The 20437-nt window shown below is 38.3% G+C and overlaps 1 protein-coding gene and 1 long non-coding RNA gene across 2 annotated transcripts in view; one reads left to right on the top strand and one right to left on the bottom strand.

Moving 5' to 3' along the window:
• Positions 1 to 619: 619 nt before the first annotated feature.
• Positions 620 to 19033, bottom strand: LOC133538609 (uncharacterized). Its single transcript, XR_009803055.1, has 3 exons — positions 18962 to 19033; positions 9707 to 9774; positions 620 to 1418 (listed from the first exon to the last, which is right to left on the bottom strand). It is a non-coding gene; the product is annotated as an uncharacterized LOC133538609 (long non-coding RNA).
• The window catches only part of chs1 (chitin synthase 1), a 55828-nt gene continuing 42638 nt past the window's right edge, over positions 7248 to 20437 (top strand). The window contains exons 1-2 of the mRNA XM_061880247.1: positions 7248 to 7513; positions 7592 to 7716. Coding sequence (XP_061736231.1) covers positions 7670 to 7716 — 47 coding nt within the window. The 5' untranslated portion in view covers positions 7248 to 7513; positions 7592 to 7669. The remainder of the gene's footprint in view (positions 7514 to 7591; positions 7717 to 20437) is intronic.

Genomic DNA, 20437 nt, shown 5'->3' with positions numbered 1-20437 from the left:
TTCCTGAGCCCATGTGGTGATATCCTTTACACACTGATGTCGGTTTTTGATGCAGCAGGGCCTGAGGGATCAAAGGTCCGTAATATCATCGATTACGTGCAGTGATTTCTCCAGATTTTCTGAACCTTTTGATGATTTTACGGACCGTAGATGGTAAAATCCCTAAATTCCTTGCAATAGCTGGTTGAGAAATGTTGTTCTAAAACTGTTCGACAATTTTCTAACAAAGTGGTGACCCTCGCCCCATCCTTTCTTGTGAATTACTTAGCATTTCATGGAAAATGCTTTTATACCCAATCACGGCATCCAACTGTTCCCAATTAGCCTGCACACCTGTGGGATATTCCATATAAGTGTTTGATGAGCATTCCTCAACTTTATCAGTATTTATTGCCACTTTTCCCAACTTCTTTGTCACGTGTTGCTGGCATCAAATTCTAAAGTTAATGATTATTTGCAAAAAAAAATGTTTATCAGTTTGAATACCAAATATGTTGTCTTTGTAGCATATTCAACTGAATATGGGTTGAAAATGATTTGCAAATCATTGTATTCCGTTTATATTTACATCCAACACAAGTTCCCAACTCATATGGAAACAGGGTTTGTACATCGCTATCAATGTCAATCTTCATCTATTGTGTTCAAAGGTTGCAGAAACAGTGCATATACTGTGTTTCCATAAGTCGTTTGTTCTCAGGTAAGGCATGAATTGCCTCCATGGATGTGGCCATCTACTTTTTCAACCTCATAACTGGTACGCTTATAACTCCGGCTTTGACTTCATTCCTCGCTCTGACTTCCAATTTCCGATATCAATGGAACACACCATCCGTCCTGACAAGCTGGCAGCTAAGTGTGTGTCTCCATACACAGTGTGGAGCCACATCTCTGAGTTTTTAATAATCAAGTATCATTATCATGTAGCAGTATCACTGGAGGCCGAGGCTAAACATGTTACACCCGAGTAAGCCAGGACCAGGAATGCCAAGAGCTAAACAAACCGCTAAGATAGCTTCAAACAACACCAATAAATAAGTGCCCTGTCAACTTTAAGAAGTTTTTTAAAGGGAATTATAAATAAAGTTGGCAGGGTATATAGATGGAAGGACATTACAGCAGATGGTAAATGGCAAGTAAATAAATAAATGATAAATGGGTTGTACTTGTATAGCGCTTTTCTACCTTCAAGGTACTCAAAGCGCTTTGACATTACTTCCACATTTACCCATTCACACACACATTCACACACTGATGGAGGGAGCTGCCATGCAAGGCGCCAACCAGCACTCATCAGGAGCAAGGGTGAAGTGTCTTGCTCAGGACACAACGGACGTGACGAGGTTGGTACTAGGTGGGATTTGAACCAGGGACCCTCGGGTTGCGCACGGCCACTCTCCCACTGCGCCACGCCGTCCCTGTAACAAATAACAAGTAGATTAAGAGTCTACAGACAGGATAATATAACAACAGCATTGTCACAGTCAGTACTAGGTACTAACTCAGTTTTTTGGACGGCAGATCAATTCATAAATTAGTGATGTTGATATCAAGGGTTGTATCAGTGTATGACACAAGGGTGATTATGTCCATGTTTTTCTTTTCCCCAAATCCTTTTTTTTAATTTTGTTTATCCTTACAAACTCAGAGAATCATTTCCTAGACACAGGAGGACTTTGAGATAAAGTTCACAGTAGGGCCGGGCGATATGACATTTTATTACTATCTCAATATGTTTAGGCCATCTCGCGATACACGATATGTATCTGGATATTTTGCATTAGCCTTGAATTAACACTTGATGTATATAATCACAGCAGTATGATGATTCTGTGTGTCTACATTAAAACATTAGTGTTCATACTGTACGTGTAGAAACACTATAGACGGCTAGAAGAAAAAATGGCACTTGTACTTATGGTTGAAAGCTCATCCTAAAAAAATAAAGTTAAAATTAAAGTTAAAGTACCAATGATTGTCACACACACAACCCTCGCTACTCTACCCGGCCAAGCTCCGCATCACAAAGACGGACGGCATCCGCGTTTGGCTCGGATCAGTAGCCGAAGCTGACAGCTACATCCAGGCGTATAAAGACTCTCCATAACAATCCCATCAACAAACTGTGTTTGTGAGTAACAGTGAGTTTAAGACCTGAAGTATATGATCATATTATGTGTGTGTGTTTGTATGCACATGTTTCACTGGAGGCGGATACAAATGTGCCATTTGTACAAAGAAAAATAAACTAGAATAAAATGGAATGTGAATTGAAAAATATCTTTACCAATATTGGTAATAAGGAAATTGAACGTAGAAGTACTGATAATATTTATAGTAGTGAATTGTGTAATAATTATAATTTTACCCAACTAGACTTTTATGACAATATCATTTATAACTGTAATTTAAATGAGTTTGGCAGTGATATAGATCCCGATTGCAATCTTTACAATAATATTACCAGAAATTGTGAGTACTACACAGATGAACAATTTAAATGTGTGAATACGGACAAATCATTTACTGTAATACACTTCAATAGCCGAAGCTTGTTTAAAAATCTTGACAATAGTACTGAATATTTGAGCCAGTTCAAAAAATGTAGTGTTGTTGCATTCTCAGAGACTTGGCTTGACGATAACAAGTGCTGTGAAATGAGATTGGATGGTTATGAATTATTCACCACAAACAGAGTTGAAAAAAGGGGAGGAGGAGTTGCACTTTTTGTAAATCAAGATTTAAAATGTTGGAAGATTGACAGCAAATCTACTGCTATTGCTGGACTATTTGAATGTATATCTGTAGAAATCGAAGTAGAAAAAAAATAAATAAATAAACGTCAGTTGTGTCTATAGAACACCTGGATCATGTCTGGATACATTCAATGAAAAACTTGATTATTTATTTAGTAAGTCAAATAAAATCCATATTGTGTGCGGTGATTTTAATATTAATCTTATGAATCCCATGGACAGTACCAAAACAACAGATTTTATAACAGGATAGTACAGTAATAATTTTTTTCCCCTTATAACAAAACCAACCCGAATAACCGTAGACTTTGCCACACTGATCGATAACATTTTCACCAATCAACCGGAGAATCAAATAACAGCAGGATTATTATTTAATGACATAAGTGATCATCTACCTGTATTCAGTATTTTCCAATATAGATTTATTAGACATCAAACACACAAAACTATGGCAGCATTCAAGTCTGAGTTATGTGCCCAAGACTGGAGGGAGGTTTATACCTCCACAGAACCGGATGAGGCACATGAAACTTTTCTTAATATTTTCATAAAACTGTACGATAAGCACTGTCCAATTAAAAAACATGTCATTAAAGACAGCACCGTTAAAGACAAACCGTGGATCACAAGAGGAATACTGAAGTCTTGCAAAAAGAAAAAATATCTTTACAGAAGACATTTAAAGTACAGAACCAAAGAAACTGAACACAAATATAAAACGTACAAAAATAAGTTAACACAAATAATAAAGCACTGCAAGCGAACATATTACTGTAACCTATTAGAACAACATAAAAATAGCATCCAGGGTACGTGGAGAGTTTTAAATGGTATCATTAAAAAAAAAAAACATGACACATAAGGAACATCCTAGCTTTTTTATAGAAAATAATCTAACTATAAATGACCCTACAGGGATAACTGATGCTTTTAACAACTTTTTTGTAAATGTTGGACCTAATCTAGCAAATGAAATTGTACAACCTGAAAACAGTGCAAAATTTAATGAACAAACCATTCAAAACAATTTAGAATCGTTTTTTATTCCCCCCGTTAATGAAAGTGAAATCAAAACAATTGTAAATTCTCAGGAAAACAATAAGTCAACAGACTGCTGTGACTTGGACTTTTCTCTGATTAAGGAAGTGGTTGATTTTATAGCTGTTCCCTTCACTTATATTTGCAATGTTTATTTTATAAAAGGTGTCTTCCCGAAGAAAATGAAAACGGCAAAAGTCATTCCCATCTTCAAAAGTGGAGATAAGCATCAGTTGACAAACTATAGGCCTATTTCTTTACTCTCACAATTTTCGAAAGTCCTTGAAAAATTATTTGTGTCAAGACTTGACAGTTTTACTGATAAGCATCACTTTCTAAGTGAACACCAATACGGTTTTCGATCTAACAGGTCCACTTCCATGGCAGTGATGGAACTAGTTGAGGAGGTAACCACCGCAATTGATAAGAGGGAGTTTGCTGTTGGTGTTTTTATTGACCTGAGCAAGGCCTTTGACACCATTGATCACATATTACTTTTAAACAAAATGCAGAGGTATGGTGTCAGAGGTCTTGCTCATGATTGGTTGAAAAGTTATCTTGGTGGCAGAGAGCAGTATGTGCATATGAACAATGTAGATTCAGACAAAAAGATCGTAACACATGGAGTACCCCAAGGTTCTGTACTGGGACCCATCCATCCATCCATTTTCTGCCGCTTATTCCCGTTCGGGGTCGCGGAGGGCGCTGGCGCCTATCTCAGCTACAATCGGGCGGAAGGCGGGGTACACCCTGGACAAGTCGCCACCTCATCGCAGGGCCAACACAGATAGACAGACAACATTCACACTCACATTCACACACTAGGGCCAATTTTAGTGTTGCCAATCAACCTATCCCCAGGTGCATGTCTTTGGAAGTGGGAGGAAGCCGGAGTACCCGGAGGGAACCCACGCATTCACGGGGAGAACATGCAAACTCCACACAGAAAGATCCCGAGCCTGGATTTGAACCCAGGACTGCAGGACCTTCGTATTGTGAGGCAGACGGACTAACCCCTCTGCCACCGTGAAGCCCTGTACTGGGACCAAAATTGTTTTTACTGTATATTAATGATATTTCTAAAATCCTTAAAAAACTCAACTGTATTCTTTTTGCTGATGATACAAGTCTGTACTGTTCCGGGCAAGACCTTGACCAACTCCTAGAGAGTGTAGAGATCGAACTCCACATACTAAAGCAATGGTTTGATGCCAATAAACTATCAATCAACCTAAATAAAACTAAATATATACTTTTTGGAAATAGGAAAAATAACATACAGCGTCATATAAGAATTGATGATATGGAGATAGAAAGGCTGTATTCAATAACATTTTTGGGAATCTATTTCGATGATAAATTAAATTGGAAACTGTACATAAATATACTTAAGACAAAGATGGCAAAAAATATTGCTATGTTACATAAAATTAAAAACTCTGTGAATCAAAAGGCTCTTATCATGTTATATAATTCTTTCATACTCCCATATCTTAATTATTGTGTTGAAATCTGGGGAAACAATTACAAATCAAACATCAACTCTATATTTTTACTTCAAAAGAAAGCGATTACAATTTTAACTTATGCAAATTATCATGACCATACCAATGCTCTGTTCATTAAATTAAAAACATTAAAATTGCACGATCTTGTTGATCTCAATACTACTATTGTGGCTTTCAAAGCTCATAACCACATGCTGCGTGGGTGTTTACAAGTGAGATTTAAACCCAGGGAGAATCCCTATGACCTCAGAGGTTCAGCTTTCTTTCAGAAAGCAAAAATAAGAACAAGCTTAAAAAGTAGATGTGTTTCTGTTAGAGGAGTTCAACTATGGAACAGCTTGGATGATTCCTTAAAATGTTCCAGTTCCATTCACACATTTAAAAAACACTTTAAGACCAATGTCTTGAAAAAATATATCATTCTTGAATTAACATTGTAGTTAATACTATGATTAATGTTAATTAAAAATTAAACATGAGATATAAATAATAATAGAAGTACAATTGTTTGTATATATTGTATATATAATTAGTGCAAAGGTCTATATGTACACAGGGATATTTCACATGCCTGTACTGTGTATAAAATTGAACTACGTTCATGTTGTTTATAATGTTGTTTATAATGTGTATTTATAATAAGTTGTGCAAAGGACATTTTATAATTTTCGGAAGTTTATTTTGTACTTGAAATTGTTTATAGGGTTAGGCGCAATAAGTGTTTAACTTCAGCCTAAACCCTTTCGGTCTGTAACATTTTTTATTTTCAATCTATGAATGTACAACTTTTCAATCTATGAATGTACAACTTTTTATTTTCAATCTATGAATGTCCAACTGTTTGTTTTGCTTTGTTGACCATTGACCGAAGAACAATAAACTTGTATAAACTTGTAAACTTGTATTAGATGTGGCGAAATTATTCTCTGCATTTGACCCATCACCCTAGATCACCCCCTGGGAGGTGAAGGGAGCAGTGGGCAGCAGCAATTCCAACCCTTAATGCAGAGAGCCAAGCAGGGAGATAATGTGTCCCATTTTTATAGTCTCTGGTATGACTCGGCCGGGATTTGAACTCACAACCTACCGATCTCAGGGCGGACACTCTAACCACTAGGCCTCTTAATAGGTCAATAACACACATTTTCAGTGTTTTTGACTGTTTTTGGGTTTATTTTTTAGTATTTGCATTACGGCCGTCAGCAAGGCAAAATCCGTAAATTAGCCACACCGTTCTATCAGCATGGCAACATCCATAAATTAGCCACACCGTTCTATAAGCCGCATGGTCTATAGCGTAGGAAAAAAGTCAATTGATGGTACTTGTTAAATAAAACCTCTGCCTTGTTTTTAATGTATATTCAGGCCTACAATACTACTATATTTTAATGTTGTCCATTTGGTGGTACTTGGAGATGTTTTCCGAGGTGGTACTTGGTGAAAAAAGTTTGGGAACCATTGGAGTAGGAGATACAGTAATAATTAGAGTTTAGTTATTGTTCACTATTGACATAGTATCGATCAAACACTTGCATGTAATTAAAGAGAATTAAAGAACAAGTCAAAATATTTTGTTAATAATGATAAACTTTCAACATCTATTGATTAAATATTTAACCACAGTGTTACTGTGTGTAATAAATTGAAACATTTAAAGTTAATACATGTGATTGGTATTAGGCCAGTAATGGATAAGAAAAAATGTCATTTATCCAGATCTGGGGTTGAGAGCACTTCAGTAGGCGTTGGCTCAGTTGATTAAAAACCCCAGTCAGAAAAAGGACACGTGTCGCCATGAATATGACCCTTGTACCTCTTTATGGTAAGGAGAGATTACAGTAACACTGAGATTTTGTTTGTTTATTAGTCATTCAAAGTTAAGTCATGTTGGGTGGTTACAGAACAACCTTTTACAACAACCCTCACCTGCTTATCTTACAGTATCTGTCCAAGACACATGCATACTTCCTTGTGTATTCAGGGAGAGCTTGCACACATTGCTGGCAGCTATAAGGAAATATATGTGTTTTTTTTTCGTTGCTGTTGTTTTTTTTCTTTTTCAAAAAGTAGTGACAACCAATATTATATTGGAAGTGAATTAGAATTCCGTGTACACATCTGCAGATCAAGCTCAAATTAGTTTTAGTTTTAGTTCACATTGGCTAAGGACAACAAAAAAACAACAAGCAGAAGAACCAACAAAAGAAGGTAAGCTTTTTTTCCCACCCCCTACTCCACTAATTGCTTGTGTCGCTGTAATAAATATATTACGATTTCATTCCACAGCTAAATTCCTTTTACCACTGGATGCAGGGTCTTCATATATACTGTTTGTCCATGGCCAGACAAGACTAGACAAGCATAATGGAGGACATTAAAACCAGAGGAAAACTCAGAGAGGAACGACACAAGTAAGAAATAACATGGAGTACCCGTGTTTAATTCCTTTAGTGAGCCAACAAATTAACATGTTTAATTTACACACAAGTTCAGCAATTTTGGGGACGGGATCATTCAAGTTTAATTAAAAAACTCAATTAAATTCATACAAAAGGAGGAAGAAAATTGGTCGAGCTGACATTTTCCTCTTGGCAGCAGAAATCCATCTTTTTCTCATGGGCTTGATTCTTGTTACCCGCTAGTCTTTTCGCCGTGCAATTTATTTAACAAATTGGCTCCATGGATGGAGAAGGAATATCTTCTTCAAATCTGCTTTTTGTGTACAGTCATCTGTCATTTACAGTTGCACTGGACATTATTCAACAACCTATTGTAAATGACATCTGTTGGCAAAATGTACAAACTATTCAAAAGAAAAATAGAGATCGTAATATTGTAATATTAATAACCTGAGCTTTGTTAAATATTTAGTTTAGTTTTTTAATGAAACCTTAACAGAATTTAAATTGAGGGCAGAATAATTTTGAGTGCATCTATCCTATATTATACTTTAAAATACCAACATCATTTATTATTAAGTTAGAAATTCTAAATTCTGAAATATTTTTTTAATCATTTTACATGTATTTAAAATAAATATATAAATACCTATGTTTTTCTTAATCAATCCTTCCATGATTTTGCAGGCTTTTTTTGTGATTTTTGCGGTCTTAAAACCCTGAATTTGTGGCAGTTTTTTACAAAAGTTACAGCATTCAATGTTTTAAGCTGCTTTTTCTTTTAATATTATTAAATCAACGTGTGATTTTTTCTTTTTTTTCTTCTTTTAAATGTGTGTTTCTTGTAACCTTAACATTAAAAAGGACAGCATTTCAGCAAAAAGTTGAAAGCACATACTGTATTGATGTTTTACTTATTTTGTACTATGCAGACTTTAAAGTAGACACTAGTCAAATTAATTTACTGTTTTAGTTAATTATTACTAATAATCATATTAAATTATTTGATTACTTGCTTCTTTCTGTAATGATAAGTAATGCAGTTTGCAGACAGCTCTGTTGTCTATGAATTGCAGGCATTCTCCATGTTTATTTTACACTTGAAATGTGTTTGTCTATCATTAAGCCCCATTTCAGAACTTTCAGTTTTGGTTGATTCTGGCGGCACCAGTGGACCAAAGCAGCAGTGTTTTGCCTGAAGGAAGACCATAGCATAGTGATCTAAATCGTCAGAAACTAGTTTTACATACAAACACAAACTGAAACAATAATACCTCAGTGTTTCAGTATGACTTATATTTCCAATGTAGGAACCTACATATTTTACTCAAACTTCGAATTTGCGGTTTGCAGTTATTACTTTGTTTTTTTCTTCATACAATCCTTTTGAGTTTGTTCCGTGGCTTATCAGGGAACTGCAAACCTCAAGCTAGTGGCTATTTATTGCTATCACGCACATTTCAGATTGCTAACAGTAGCATTATCATTTTGATTTGAGCATCAAAAATCACTTAGCGGGCAGCATCCCTCTTTCTTATTGAGCTCACGCCAGCGAGTGAAAACCAAGACAATGTTGATCCATGACTGTCCTTTTATGCGGGTAGGCTCTCTTTAACTTTTTTTTTTGTCTCCTCGGGCAAAACTTTTCATTTCTTCAGTTGTTTTGTAGCGTCTACCATGTTGCATTACATTTACCTACCTACTCAGTGGCCTTGTGGTTAGAGTGTCCGCCCTGAGATGGGTAGATGGTGAGTTCAAACCCCGGCCGAGTCATACCAAAGACTATGAAAATGGGACCCATTGCCTCCCTGCTTGGCACTCAGCATCAAGGGTTGGAATTGGGGGTTAAATCACCGCTGCTGCTCACTGCTCCCCTCACCTCCCAGGGCCCAGGGGGTGATTAAGGGTGATGGGTCAAATGCAGAGGACAAATTTCACCACACCTTGTGTGTGTGTGACAATCATTGGTACTTTGAATTTAACTTAACTGCGTTCCATTTACCTTGGAAGTGGGAAGTCGAAGATGGGAATGACGTCACAGTTGAGTTAAGAACGTTCCAGTTGCGATGTCTGAAATCAAGATTGCCACATCCACAAAAGTTATTTTTGCGCTTGCTTTGTCTGAATAAAACTTATGGGAAAATATGCACTCGTACAACGTATACACCACATGAATTAAATGTAGTTTGCACTTCAGTGACGTGACCATATGTAAACGTACAACAATACATTGTTTATGGCTGATTCACTGCGACAAAAGCTTAACAGAAGTGCAAATAACAAATATTACTGAAGCGAATGTAGTTTTTTACATCCATAGCAGCAATCTTTGAAACAAATTCGGGGGAGGTGAGAATGCTCTGACTTTCTGAGTCGTAAATCCAACCAAGAGGGGAGTTTCAGTTGAAATTCAAAATGGAAATGGAACGTTTGCAGGTCGGTTTTCGCATCGACTTCCTTCTTATTTGTAGTTTTTTGTGTGGTAGGATGGATTCCTGCCACCCTTCTTAATGTGGCTAGGTGCTAAAATGATACAGACCCACTCAGATCATGACAGAGGTGCCATTCAACTAGTTGTAAGTCCTTGTATCACCCCAAACGCTATGAAAATATTTTATAAAAGTTGTCACGTGAGGGTCGCATCTTTATGCGGGGTCGTTCTCCCGGGATGCAGACAGACAACTCCGGAAAAAGCTTGAAGGTAAGAGATGATTTATTCTCTATAAATCATACATAGTCAATGCAAATAGGAACCAAACAAAGGAAATGCGTGCCTATCGCACAAGAGGCTTAGAGAAAGTGCACAGGAATCAGCCAGGAAACAAGACATGAATTGACTAACGTGGACCCCGACTTAAAGAAGTTGAAAAACTTATTCGGGTGTTACCATTTAGTGGTCAATTGTACGCAATGTGTACTGTACTGTGCAATCTACTAATAAGAGTTTCATTCAATCAATCAAAAACATGAACCTACGGGAATGTTGCATATAGCAAACAACGAAGCCAGACAGAGTGTAGCGAGCAACGTGAACAAATAGCTCTCTGATTTGTGCCCGGCAGCAGGTGAACATGCCGAACACTAACCAGAGGCAGGTGAAACCATGGTGACCAAAACAAAGCCATGAGTGCACAAAACAGGAACTGAGAGAGTCTAAAAATAACAGAACATGACTAAACAAAACATGATCCGGGTCACGGCTCATGACAGTACCCCCCCTCCCCCCACCCCCCCTACCTAGTGCTGCTTTAAACATTCGTTTATGTTACTACACAGTTATCCCCACCTTTTAGGAGCATTTGTGAACTGTTGAGAACAATCTGTTATGGTCATTTGCAGAGGTGGGACCAAGTCATTGTTTTGCAAGTCACAAGTAAGTCCCAAGTCTTTGCCCTCAAGTCTCGAGTCAAGTCCCGAGTCAAGACAGGCAAGTCCGAGTCAAGTCCAAAGTCAATACTGGAAAGTCTCAAGTCAAGTCCCAAGTCCTGCATTTTGGGTTTCGAGTCATTTCAAGTCTTTTCAACCACAGACTAATATATGTACACAGATTGTGTATGCTTTTAAAACGCTGTATGTATTTATTATTAAAAAAAACAGTGCTGATATTGCACTTCATAATAGCACTATTAACCAGTTATTCTAAACATTTAACTCATTCCTTTACAGTATAAAAACATTTGAAAAAACAAGTGCAACTGTACTTATTTGCACAAAAGTGTTAACATTCTATTTCCATGGAATATTGCATTGTAACTAGTTCATCAGCAGTTTATGTCATGTTGTTACCTTATCTCATTGATCTCATCTCATACTGTATGTGCTTATGTGTGCGTACACATGAAAAACAACAAATACATGAACATAACAATGAACAGTGCTGTACTTGTTAGATGTCAGGGCTCTATGGAATATGTACACATATTCTTAATATAGTATACATTTTAACTGAACTTTATTTGACTATGTTTGTCTTTTTGTAGGTGGCTAAAATACACGGTGCTGCTGACCGCCGTCTAACGTTACGATACTGTGTGTGATACATTCATTAACGTATCGTTATCTGTAGGTACCTCATGCAACCCTGCTTAAAAAAAAAATCACTTGACAATAAGTATGAATAAGGTAGCATCTGCAGTGGACGCAACAGATTGCCATGTTTGCAATGACGTTATAACCACAGACATCTTATAAGTAGACGCAGAATTGGCTGCTGTGACGCAAGCAATTTGGTTGCCATCTTGAAGTGGTGATGAGGAGCCGGCAAGCAGCCTAAACTAACATTTGACAGGTAGAAAACAAAGATGCTGGGCTGGTATTCAGCGTTTTCCTGCTCAATTGAGCGGACTGTTGAAAATAGGAATTGGAGGATTACTTTTCACAAGTAAGAATTTACATTAACATACTATTGGTTGTATTTTGTGAAAAGAATATTACCACAGAGTTAAGCAGGAGCAAAGAACTACAATATTTGTATGTGAAAATCACAAAGAAATCTTCTGGGGGAGGATGACCCCCCTACAGGTATTTGGTTTACAAACTTTCAGGCCCACCTAAAACAAAATTCACCAGCCGCCGCTGACTATGATGCATTTTCATTTTATTGTAACCACAGATAAGTCTTCAAGTAACAATATTCAAATACTAACTTTGTTGAGAAAGACAGAATTTGGTTTTATTCTGAATCCAGTGAAACAGATTGGTGGTTTTAGCTGAGATAAAGACTTTCAGGTGTTTATATATGTTTAAGTATTTGGCAGACATTTTTATCCAAAGCAACATACATGAAAAATACATATAAAACAATCACTGTAAACATGATCAATTAAAGGAAGAATGTAATAGAAAATATCAACACAAAGTGTCAAGACAGAATAAACTCTCTGCTGTTGCAGCAACAGAGATAAAGTCTATAACAGTGGTTCTCAACCTTTTTTCAGTGATGTACCCACTGTGAACATGTTTTTAATTCAAGTACCCCCTAATCAGAGCAAAGTATTTTTGGTTGAAAAAAGAGATAAAGAAGTAAAATACAGCACTATGTCATCAGTTTCTGATTTATTAAAATGTATAACAGTGCAAAATATTGCACAATTGTAGTGGTCTTTCTTTAACTATTTATTAAAAAAAAGATGTAAATATAACTAAAAACTTGTTGAAAAATAAACAAGTGATTCAATTATAAATAAAGATTTCTACACATAGAAGTGATCATCAACTTAAAGTGCCCTCTTTGGGGATTGTAATAGAGATCCATCTGGATTCATCAACTTCATTCTAAACATTTCTTCACAAAAAAGAAATCTTTAACATCAATATTTATGGAACATGTCCACAAAAAAATCTAGCTGTCAACACTGAATATTGCATTGTTGCATTTGTTTTCACAGTTAATGAATTTACATTCATATTTTGTTGAAGTATTTTTCAATAAATATATTTATAAAGGATTTTGAATTGGGAGTTTGCATGTTCTCCCCGTGAATGTGTGGGTTCCCTCCGGGGACTCCGGCTTCCTCCCACCTCCAAAGACATGCACCTGGGGATAGGTTGATTGGCAACACTAAATTGGCCCTATTGTGTGAATGTGAGTGTGAAAGCTGTCTGTCTATCTGTGTTGGCCCTGTGATGAGGTGCCGACTTGTCCAGGGTGTACCCCGCCTTCCGCCCGATTGTAGCTGAGATAGGCGCCAGCTCCCCCCACGACCCCAAAAGGGAATAAGCGGTAGAAAATGGATGGATGGAAGGATTTTGAATTGTTGCTATTTTTCCAATATTAAAAAAAATATCATGTACCCCTTGGCATACCTTCAAGTACCCCCATTTGAGAACATCTGGTCTATAGGTCCGTAAGATATATATATATCTAATGTATTCATACATTGTTTATGTAGGATATATGCATGTATATATAACCTAATCATATTGTTTCTTCAACTTCAAAATAGCTGACTGTTTTTTTCCCCTTCTCTGGGATTATATTCACAGTTTTGATCTCAGACGTCTGGTCACTTATAGCATATAAGAATATTTTATTTCTGTTAAGCAAATTATGAACACGCCAAGACATGTGTCTTTTATCATAGTTACACGTATGACAAAAAAGCGCGTGAATATAAGTGGTATTCAGTGAGTTAATATGAATTAAATGCACTGACAGTTCATCGCACCTGCCAAATGAATTGCACTGAGTGGAGCGGATCACCACTCCAAGATGGCGGCCCCGCGTCTCGTCTGCGGCAATAGGCAGTAGCGCTCCATGCTGCCTCCCCTTAGAAGATATCATGGTTATAACGTTAGCAGTGAGTTTACAGCCTCACTGATTTAACTACACAGCAAATAAAAGTCACGTTACTCAGCCAATAAACGCTAGCTTACATTCAAAACTTACCCTTCTTTGTGCGACTTCAAATGTCGAACGAAGTTGTAAATTGATGCGTCTCCGTCTGTAATCTTCCAACCGCATGTTTTGCTTACGGCAATTCCTGTTTTGTTGACCAAGTCGTACTTTTAATCCCCGAACGAAACACTTTATGGCATAATTTTCTTCACTTATTCTTCTGTTGTTTGAAAGCTCTTCTTCATTGGTTTTCCTGCAATTTGATTGGATGAATGCGGTGTGACGAAAACAACGTGGATGTAATTTGATTGGCTGTTGTGCTGACAGGTAGCGCACACGCTGTCATCGCACACATGTTGACAAACACGCGTACAAAATGAAAGATAGGGAGCGCTCCTGAATAACTTTATAATGGTTGGGTTTCGGAGAAAGTAGCAAGTCATGTCAAGTCAAAAGGCTCAAGTCCAAGTCAAGTCACAAGTCATTGATGTTAAAGTCTAAGTCGAGTTGCAAGTCTTTTTACATTTTGTCAAGTCGAGTCTAAAGTCATCAAATTCATGACTCGAGTCTGACTCGAGTCCAAGTCATGTGACTCGAGTCCACACCTCTGGTCATTTGTGTCAGTAAATGAGAGATCATCATCACACTTCAACATCTCTGGTATTGCAAATGACAATCTGTTCTTCATTGCCTTACTGAGATAAATAATGGTTAAATAAATATATAAGTACATGTAAACTAAGAAATCAGGACACCAGTGTGTTGCTAAATATTTATACACTACATTACACAGAAGGCTCAGTGCCATAGACAGAGGAAGAAGTACTGTAAGTCCAAAGTACGCGGAAGGTCAGCAATTATTTGCGCAATAAAAGCTTATATATTTTTACATGTTGTCGTTCCTGCTTGGTCTACACAAGATAAGAAAATATGTTTTGTGTAGACAATAGACGTACGTATCATATGGATGGGAGCACTTAAAACAAGGAAACAGAACATAACAATTATAGCCAACATGAAAGCCTAGAAACCACAGTGCTTATCGGTAAATTCATAAAACTATATGAAACTTTTTTTTTTTTAAAGATAAGTGACACACGGTTCACATCATTTATATCAGGTGTGTCAAACAAATTTTCATTGTTCACTGATACAAATAAAGTGCTTAAACTACTTAAGAAGAGTAAGGCAGCTTTTTGCATAATTTTATCCTGTAGATCAAACAATAGTAGTCTTTGTATGTGCAACATTCATTTTGCAGTCAACTAGGGCTGGGCGATATATTGATATACGAGATATATCGCGGGTTTGTCTCTTTGCGATATAGAAAAGATATTCGAGTATATGTTCGCACGCAGTTGCTTTTAGCTGCGGGAATTACACTACAGGCTCTTCCCATTCCTTCTCGTGTCTCCTTCTCACAGACAGCAAGCGCACAAACTTACACACATCATAAACTGTCACGTCATACGTCACATACGTATGCGCCCTCACGGAGCAGAGAGATAGCAGCATGGGTAACGTTAGCTGTGATGCTAGCAAAGCCGTGCGACTGCTAATACGAGAGAAAGATGGTGCTAATGAAGGAAATATTAATTCCCAAGAAAAACAGCAGGAGGTCTATCGTCTGGCGGTGGTTTGGCTTCAAGCGGGCAGATATCGAATAGACAACTTTAATTTGTCAAGTGTGGGGCACAAGCGTTGCTACCGAAAGTAGCATTACTCCTAATATGTAGCATCATTTGAAAAGTCACCTGCAAATAACGTTAATAAATACAGTTTTGGTCAATTGACTAAGTTGTGATTTTCTTCTTTGCATGAAAGTATAAAATGAGCATATATTATTGCAGAATGAACAAGAAAGTTTTAATGTAGACACATAGAATCATCATACTGCTGTGATTGTATGTGTCAAGTGTTAATTCAAGGCTGAGGCAAAATACCAAGATATATATCGTGTATCGCGATATGGCCTAAAAATATCGAGATATTAAAAAAAGGCCATATCGCCCAGCCCTACGGTCAACTTACTTTTGCAGGTGATGTCAACGCAATACCATTAAGTTGATTTTATTTGCAAAAGTAAGTAGACATAACCTGCAAAAAGTAAGTTGACTGTACTTGCAAAATGAATGTTGCACATACAAAGATTAATATTGTTTGATATACAGGATAAAATGATGCAAAAAGTTGCTTTACTTTCTTTAGGTTGGTCAGGCACTTTATTTTTATAATAGTTGGATAGTAGCCAAGTGATTCTACGAATTAGTCAAGTAACACCAAATTAGTAACTGTGCAAAAATAGATGCAAAAAAGGTGAACCTAGGCAGTTTTACAGATGTTTTAACACAGACGACCCCAAACAAGCAATAGAAAATGGATGGATGTCCAGGTGGAATTTGACCTTTTTCCAGGTACCAGACTGGAAAACTAACTATAAAACATTTCAGACCAACTAGCTAGCTAGATAACTAGCAGTGTGTGGAGAGACGAAGCCGACAGGCCGACAACGGGACGTGACGCTCTTTTGCCAGCTCAAGCTTGAGTCAAGGAAGCGGAAGATGTGGCGGAACGGAGAGGCGGGGCGTGCCTGGTGCAATGCCACCGTAATCAGAGTCAGGTGCGTAATACACACACGGGGTCTCAATCTGTCCATCTCTTGACAGCATTTAAGAGAGGAGAAGGAGGAAGGAGTGAGAGAGAGAGTTGGAGTATCCACAGCGGAGTGGAAGCAAGACAACACGACCGCGAACGAGCGAACGATGAGCCCCCGAGGAAGACGGCGTCACCGGCTGCCGAAAGGCCAGCTGAGAGGAGCAGAAGAGAAGGAGGCGCTGGGAAGCGGTGCGATCGACTCTGACGCGGATGCGATATTTGAAAAAATAAAAGAGTCAAACCTGCTCGACGTGATGTCCTCCTTGAGTGATCCATGTAACCCACTCGGGGACGGCTGGAGTCGTTCACATTTGGCGCCCAGCACAGGTGGATCTTGGGAGACGGGGGAGGAGGACTTCCTCTGGACGCTCATCGCGAAGTTCAGAAGACTGACGGAGGAAAAGCGTCAGTATAACCAGCTTCTGCAGACAATGGTGGACCAAATGGGGGAAGGCGGTGAGGGCCCCACTAAAGACGGAATCGAGGAGAATGCCAGGGAAGTCTGGGCTGAATCCTCCTACCTGCAGACCAGCAGGGCGAGTTGTCGGCCAAGGAGAGGGAGGATGAGTTCGCCTGGCTAAATGATGATGACGATGATGAAGACTGCGGTGCAGAGAAGGCGCCCTCTGCTAAAGACACAGATGCACAACCAGTGGAGCGGGCAGCTGGAAAAGTTGAAGAGTAAGAAGATGAATTAAATGAGGAAAAAGATGAATCGGATGATGAAGAAGGCGGTGCTGAGGAGGCGTCCTCTGCTTAAGAGACAGATGCACAGCCAGGGGAGTGTGAAGCTGAAAAAGGTAAAGAAGAAAAAGTGGAGGAAACTCAAGAAATTGAGAAAGAGGAAGAAATACAGGTAATTGAAGGAATTCTGGAAGAAGATGATGAAGATGAAGAAGAAATCGAGGATGAAGACAAAGTTGAAGAAACTCAAGAAATTGAGAAAGAAGAAGAAATAATTGAAGAAATTCTGGAAGATTATGAAGATGAAGAAGAAGTTAAAGATAAAGAAGGAGGTAAAGATGAAAAAGTTAAAACTCAAGAAATTGAGGAAAAAGAAGAAATACTTGAAGAAATTCAGGAAAATGATGAGGATAAAGAAGTTGAAGATGAAAAAGAAATTGAAGAAACTCAAAAAATTGAGAAAGAAGAGAGCAAGAAAGTCAAAGAAGAAGTCAAAGAGGACAAAGAATAAGGTAAAGAGGACAAAGAAGAAGCCAAAGAAATTGGGGCTTGAAAGGACAAAGAAAAAGGAAAAAACAAAGAAGGAAAAGGCAAAGACAAAGAATAAAAAGGAAAAGACAAAGAAAAAAGAAGAGACAAAGGAAAAGACAAAAAAGGCAAGGAGAAGGCAGGTGGCCGGGGCAGTTTTTTCCCCCCGCTCCTTCAGAAAAGGGAGGGGGGAGTAAGCTCAGCCGGACTGAAGCCCAGCTTCGAACTGGCGGTGGAGGACTGTGGAGGGACGAAGCCGACGGGCCGACAACGAGACGTGACGCTTTTTTGCCGGCTCAAGATGGAGGCCAGGAGGCTGAGGATGTGGCGGAATGGTGAGGCGGGGCGTGCCTGGGGCAACGCCACCGTAATCAGAGTCAGGTGCGTAATACACACACCGGGTTTCAATATGTCCATCTCTTGACAGCATTTAAGAGAGGAGAAGGAGGAAGGCGAGAGAGAGAGAGTTGGAGTATCCACAGCAGAGCGGAAGCAAGACAACACGACCACGAACAAGCGAACGATGAGCCCCCGAGGAAGACGGCGTCACCGGCTGCCGAAAGGCCAGCTGAGAGGAACAGAAGAGAAGGAGGCGCTGGGAAGCGGCGCGATCGACTCTAACGCAGATGCGATATTTGAAAAAATAAAAGAGTCAAACCTGCTCGACGTGATGTCCTCCTTGAGTGATCCATGTAACCCACACGGGGACGGCTGGAGTCGTTCACACAGTGTTTTTCGATTTTGAATGTATTCTTTGTGTTTCGTTAGGGTGGCACTGCTTGGTAAAGGTATTTAGCTGAGGTTGTCCTCGTCATTTTGGTATGCTCGGCTACATGTTATGACTGGTGAGGGGGGCTTGGCGCCACCTGCGGCTGTGCCCGCTGCGTTTCAGCGGCTGACAAGCAGTGCTAACTGCCTACAGCCACCGCTGCGGCCAAAAACTTCCACAACTCACACACAGACACAAAGAGGTGTCTATTTGCGGTCGACTTGCATCCTAAACCCCTCGCTAATGGCTAACTCAACACAGGTATATTCTAACTTTATTCTTACCGTAAACGTCAGTCTCCAGTCTCACGTTCTGTAACTTCTCCTATGCGGTCCTGATGGTTTGAACGAGTTTGCTACCCAGAATGCACCACACAGGGCGAAGTCGGAGGCTTGTAAACACCACAACCAGCATTTTTTTTTCTTTTGTGAGTCTGCATAACAAGACTTGTTGAGACACATACATAAATCTTTTTAAGAACAAAAATCAAATTGACTCGTCTTTTGAACAAATTTAGAGTAATTCACAACTTCATACTAACTTTGTTTTTTTTGTTAATATAACAGACTTAATGATGTTACAATTACATACTCCCAGATTTACTTTCATCAGTGTTGTCTACATCCTAGTCACTTCATGATATTAGGTCCTTTCCAGGATTTTGGGATGTTGCGATCGTGCCAATTATGCACAGCCTCGCATTTGTCCAACCCCTGCAATTTCCCGGCACAATTTGTCCAGCCATCGACATCTTTGGCAATCAAATTTGTCCTAGCAGCACCCCTGTCAGACCAATCAAATGTCTCCCTGTATAACTTTGATTGATTGATTGGAACTTTTATTAGTAGATTGCACAGTATAGTACATATTCTGTACAATTTTCCACTAAATTGTGAAACTTTTAATTTTCCTGAGGGAACAGTCCTGAAGGACTCAATAAAGTACTATCTATCTATCTATCTGTCTATCTATCTACCGTATTTTTCGGAGTATTAGTCGCTCCGCACTTGCCGAAAATGCATAATAAACAAGGAAAAAAACATATATAAGTCACACTGGAGTATAAGTCGCATTTTTGGGGGGAAATTTATTTGATAAAATCCAACAACAAGAATAGACATTTGAAAGGCAATTTAAAATAAAAAAAGAATAGTGAACAACAGGCTGAATAAGTGTACATTATATGACGCATAAATAACCAACTGAGAAGGTGCCTGGTATGTTAACGTAACATATTATGGTAAGAGTCATTCAAATAACTATAACATATAGAACATGCTATACGTTTACCAAACAATCTGTCACTCCTAATCTGTCTATCTATCTATCTATCTATCTATCTATCTATCTATCTATCTATCTATCTATCTATCTATCTATCTATCTATCTATCTATCTATCTATCTATCTATCTATCTATCTATCTATCTATCTATCTAAATGGTAACACCCAAATAAGTTTTTCAACCACGTCCACGTCCAACTGGGGTCTGCAGCAATATCTGGCATTTTAGGCCCCAATAATAAAAAAATAAGGGACAGATTATTGCATTACTGCCCCTTCATTTTATTATTATTGTTGTTTACCAACACACTCATGGAAAACTTGCTTTGTCAAACTCAAAGTAATAAACCCATATTTTGGTTGTGTAGAAAATGGATTGATGGATAGTATAGAATTTAATTTGAAAAGTGTTTTAATGACAAAAAAATTAATATAGCCTGTTTGTTCAGTTCAGTTCAGTTCAGTTTCAGTTTAT

The sequence above is a fragment of the Nerophis ophidion genome, linkage group LG02 (assembly GCF_033978795.1).
Source record: "Nerophis ophidion isolate RoL-2023_Sa linkage group LG02, RoL_Noph_v1.0, whole genome shotgun sequence".
Classification (NCBI taxonomy): Eukaryota; Metazoa; Chordata; class Actinopteri; order Syngnathiformes; family Syngnathidae; genus Nerophis; species Nerophis ophidion.
The sequence above is the reverse complement of the archived record's forward strand: the minus strand, read 5'-3'. Positions and strand labels throughout refer to the sequence as shown.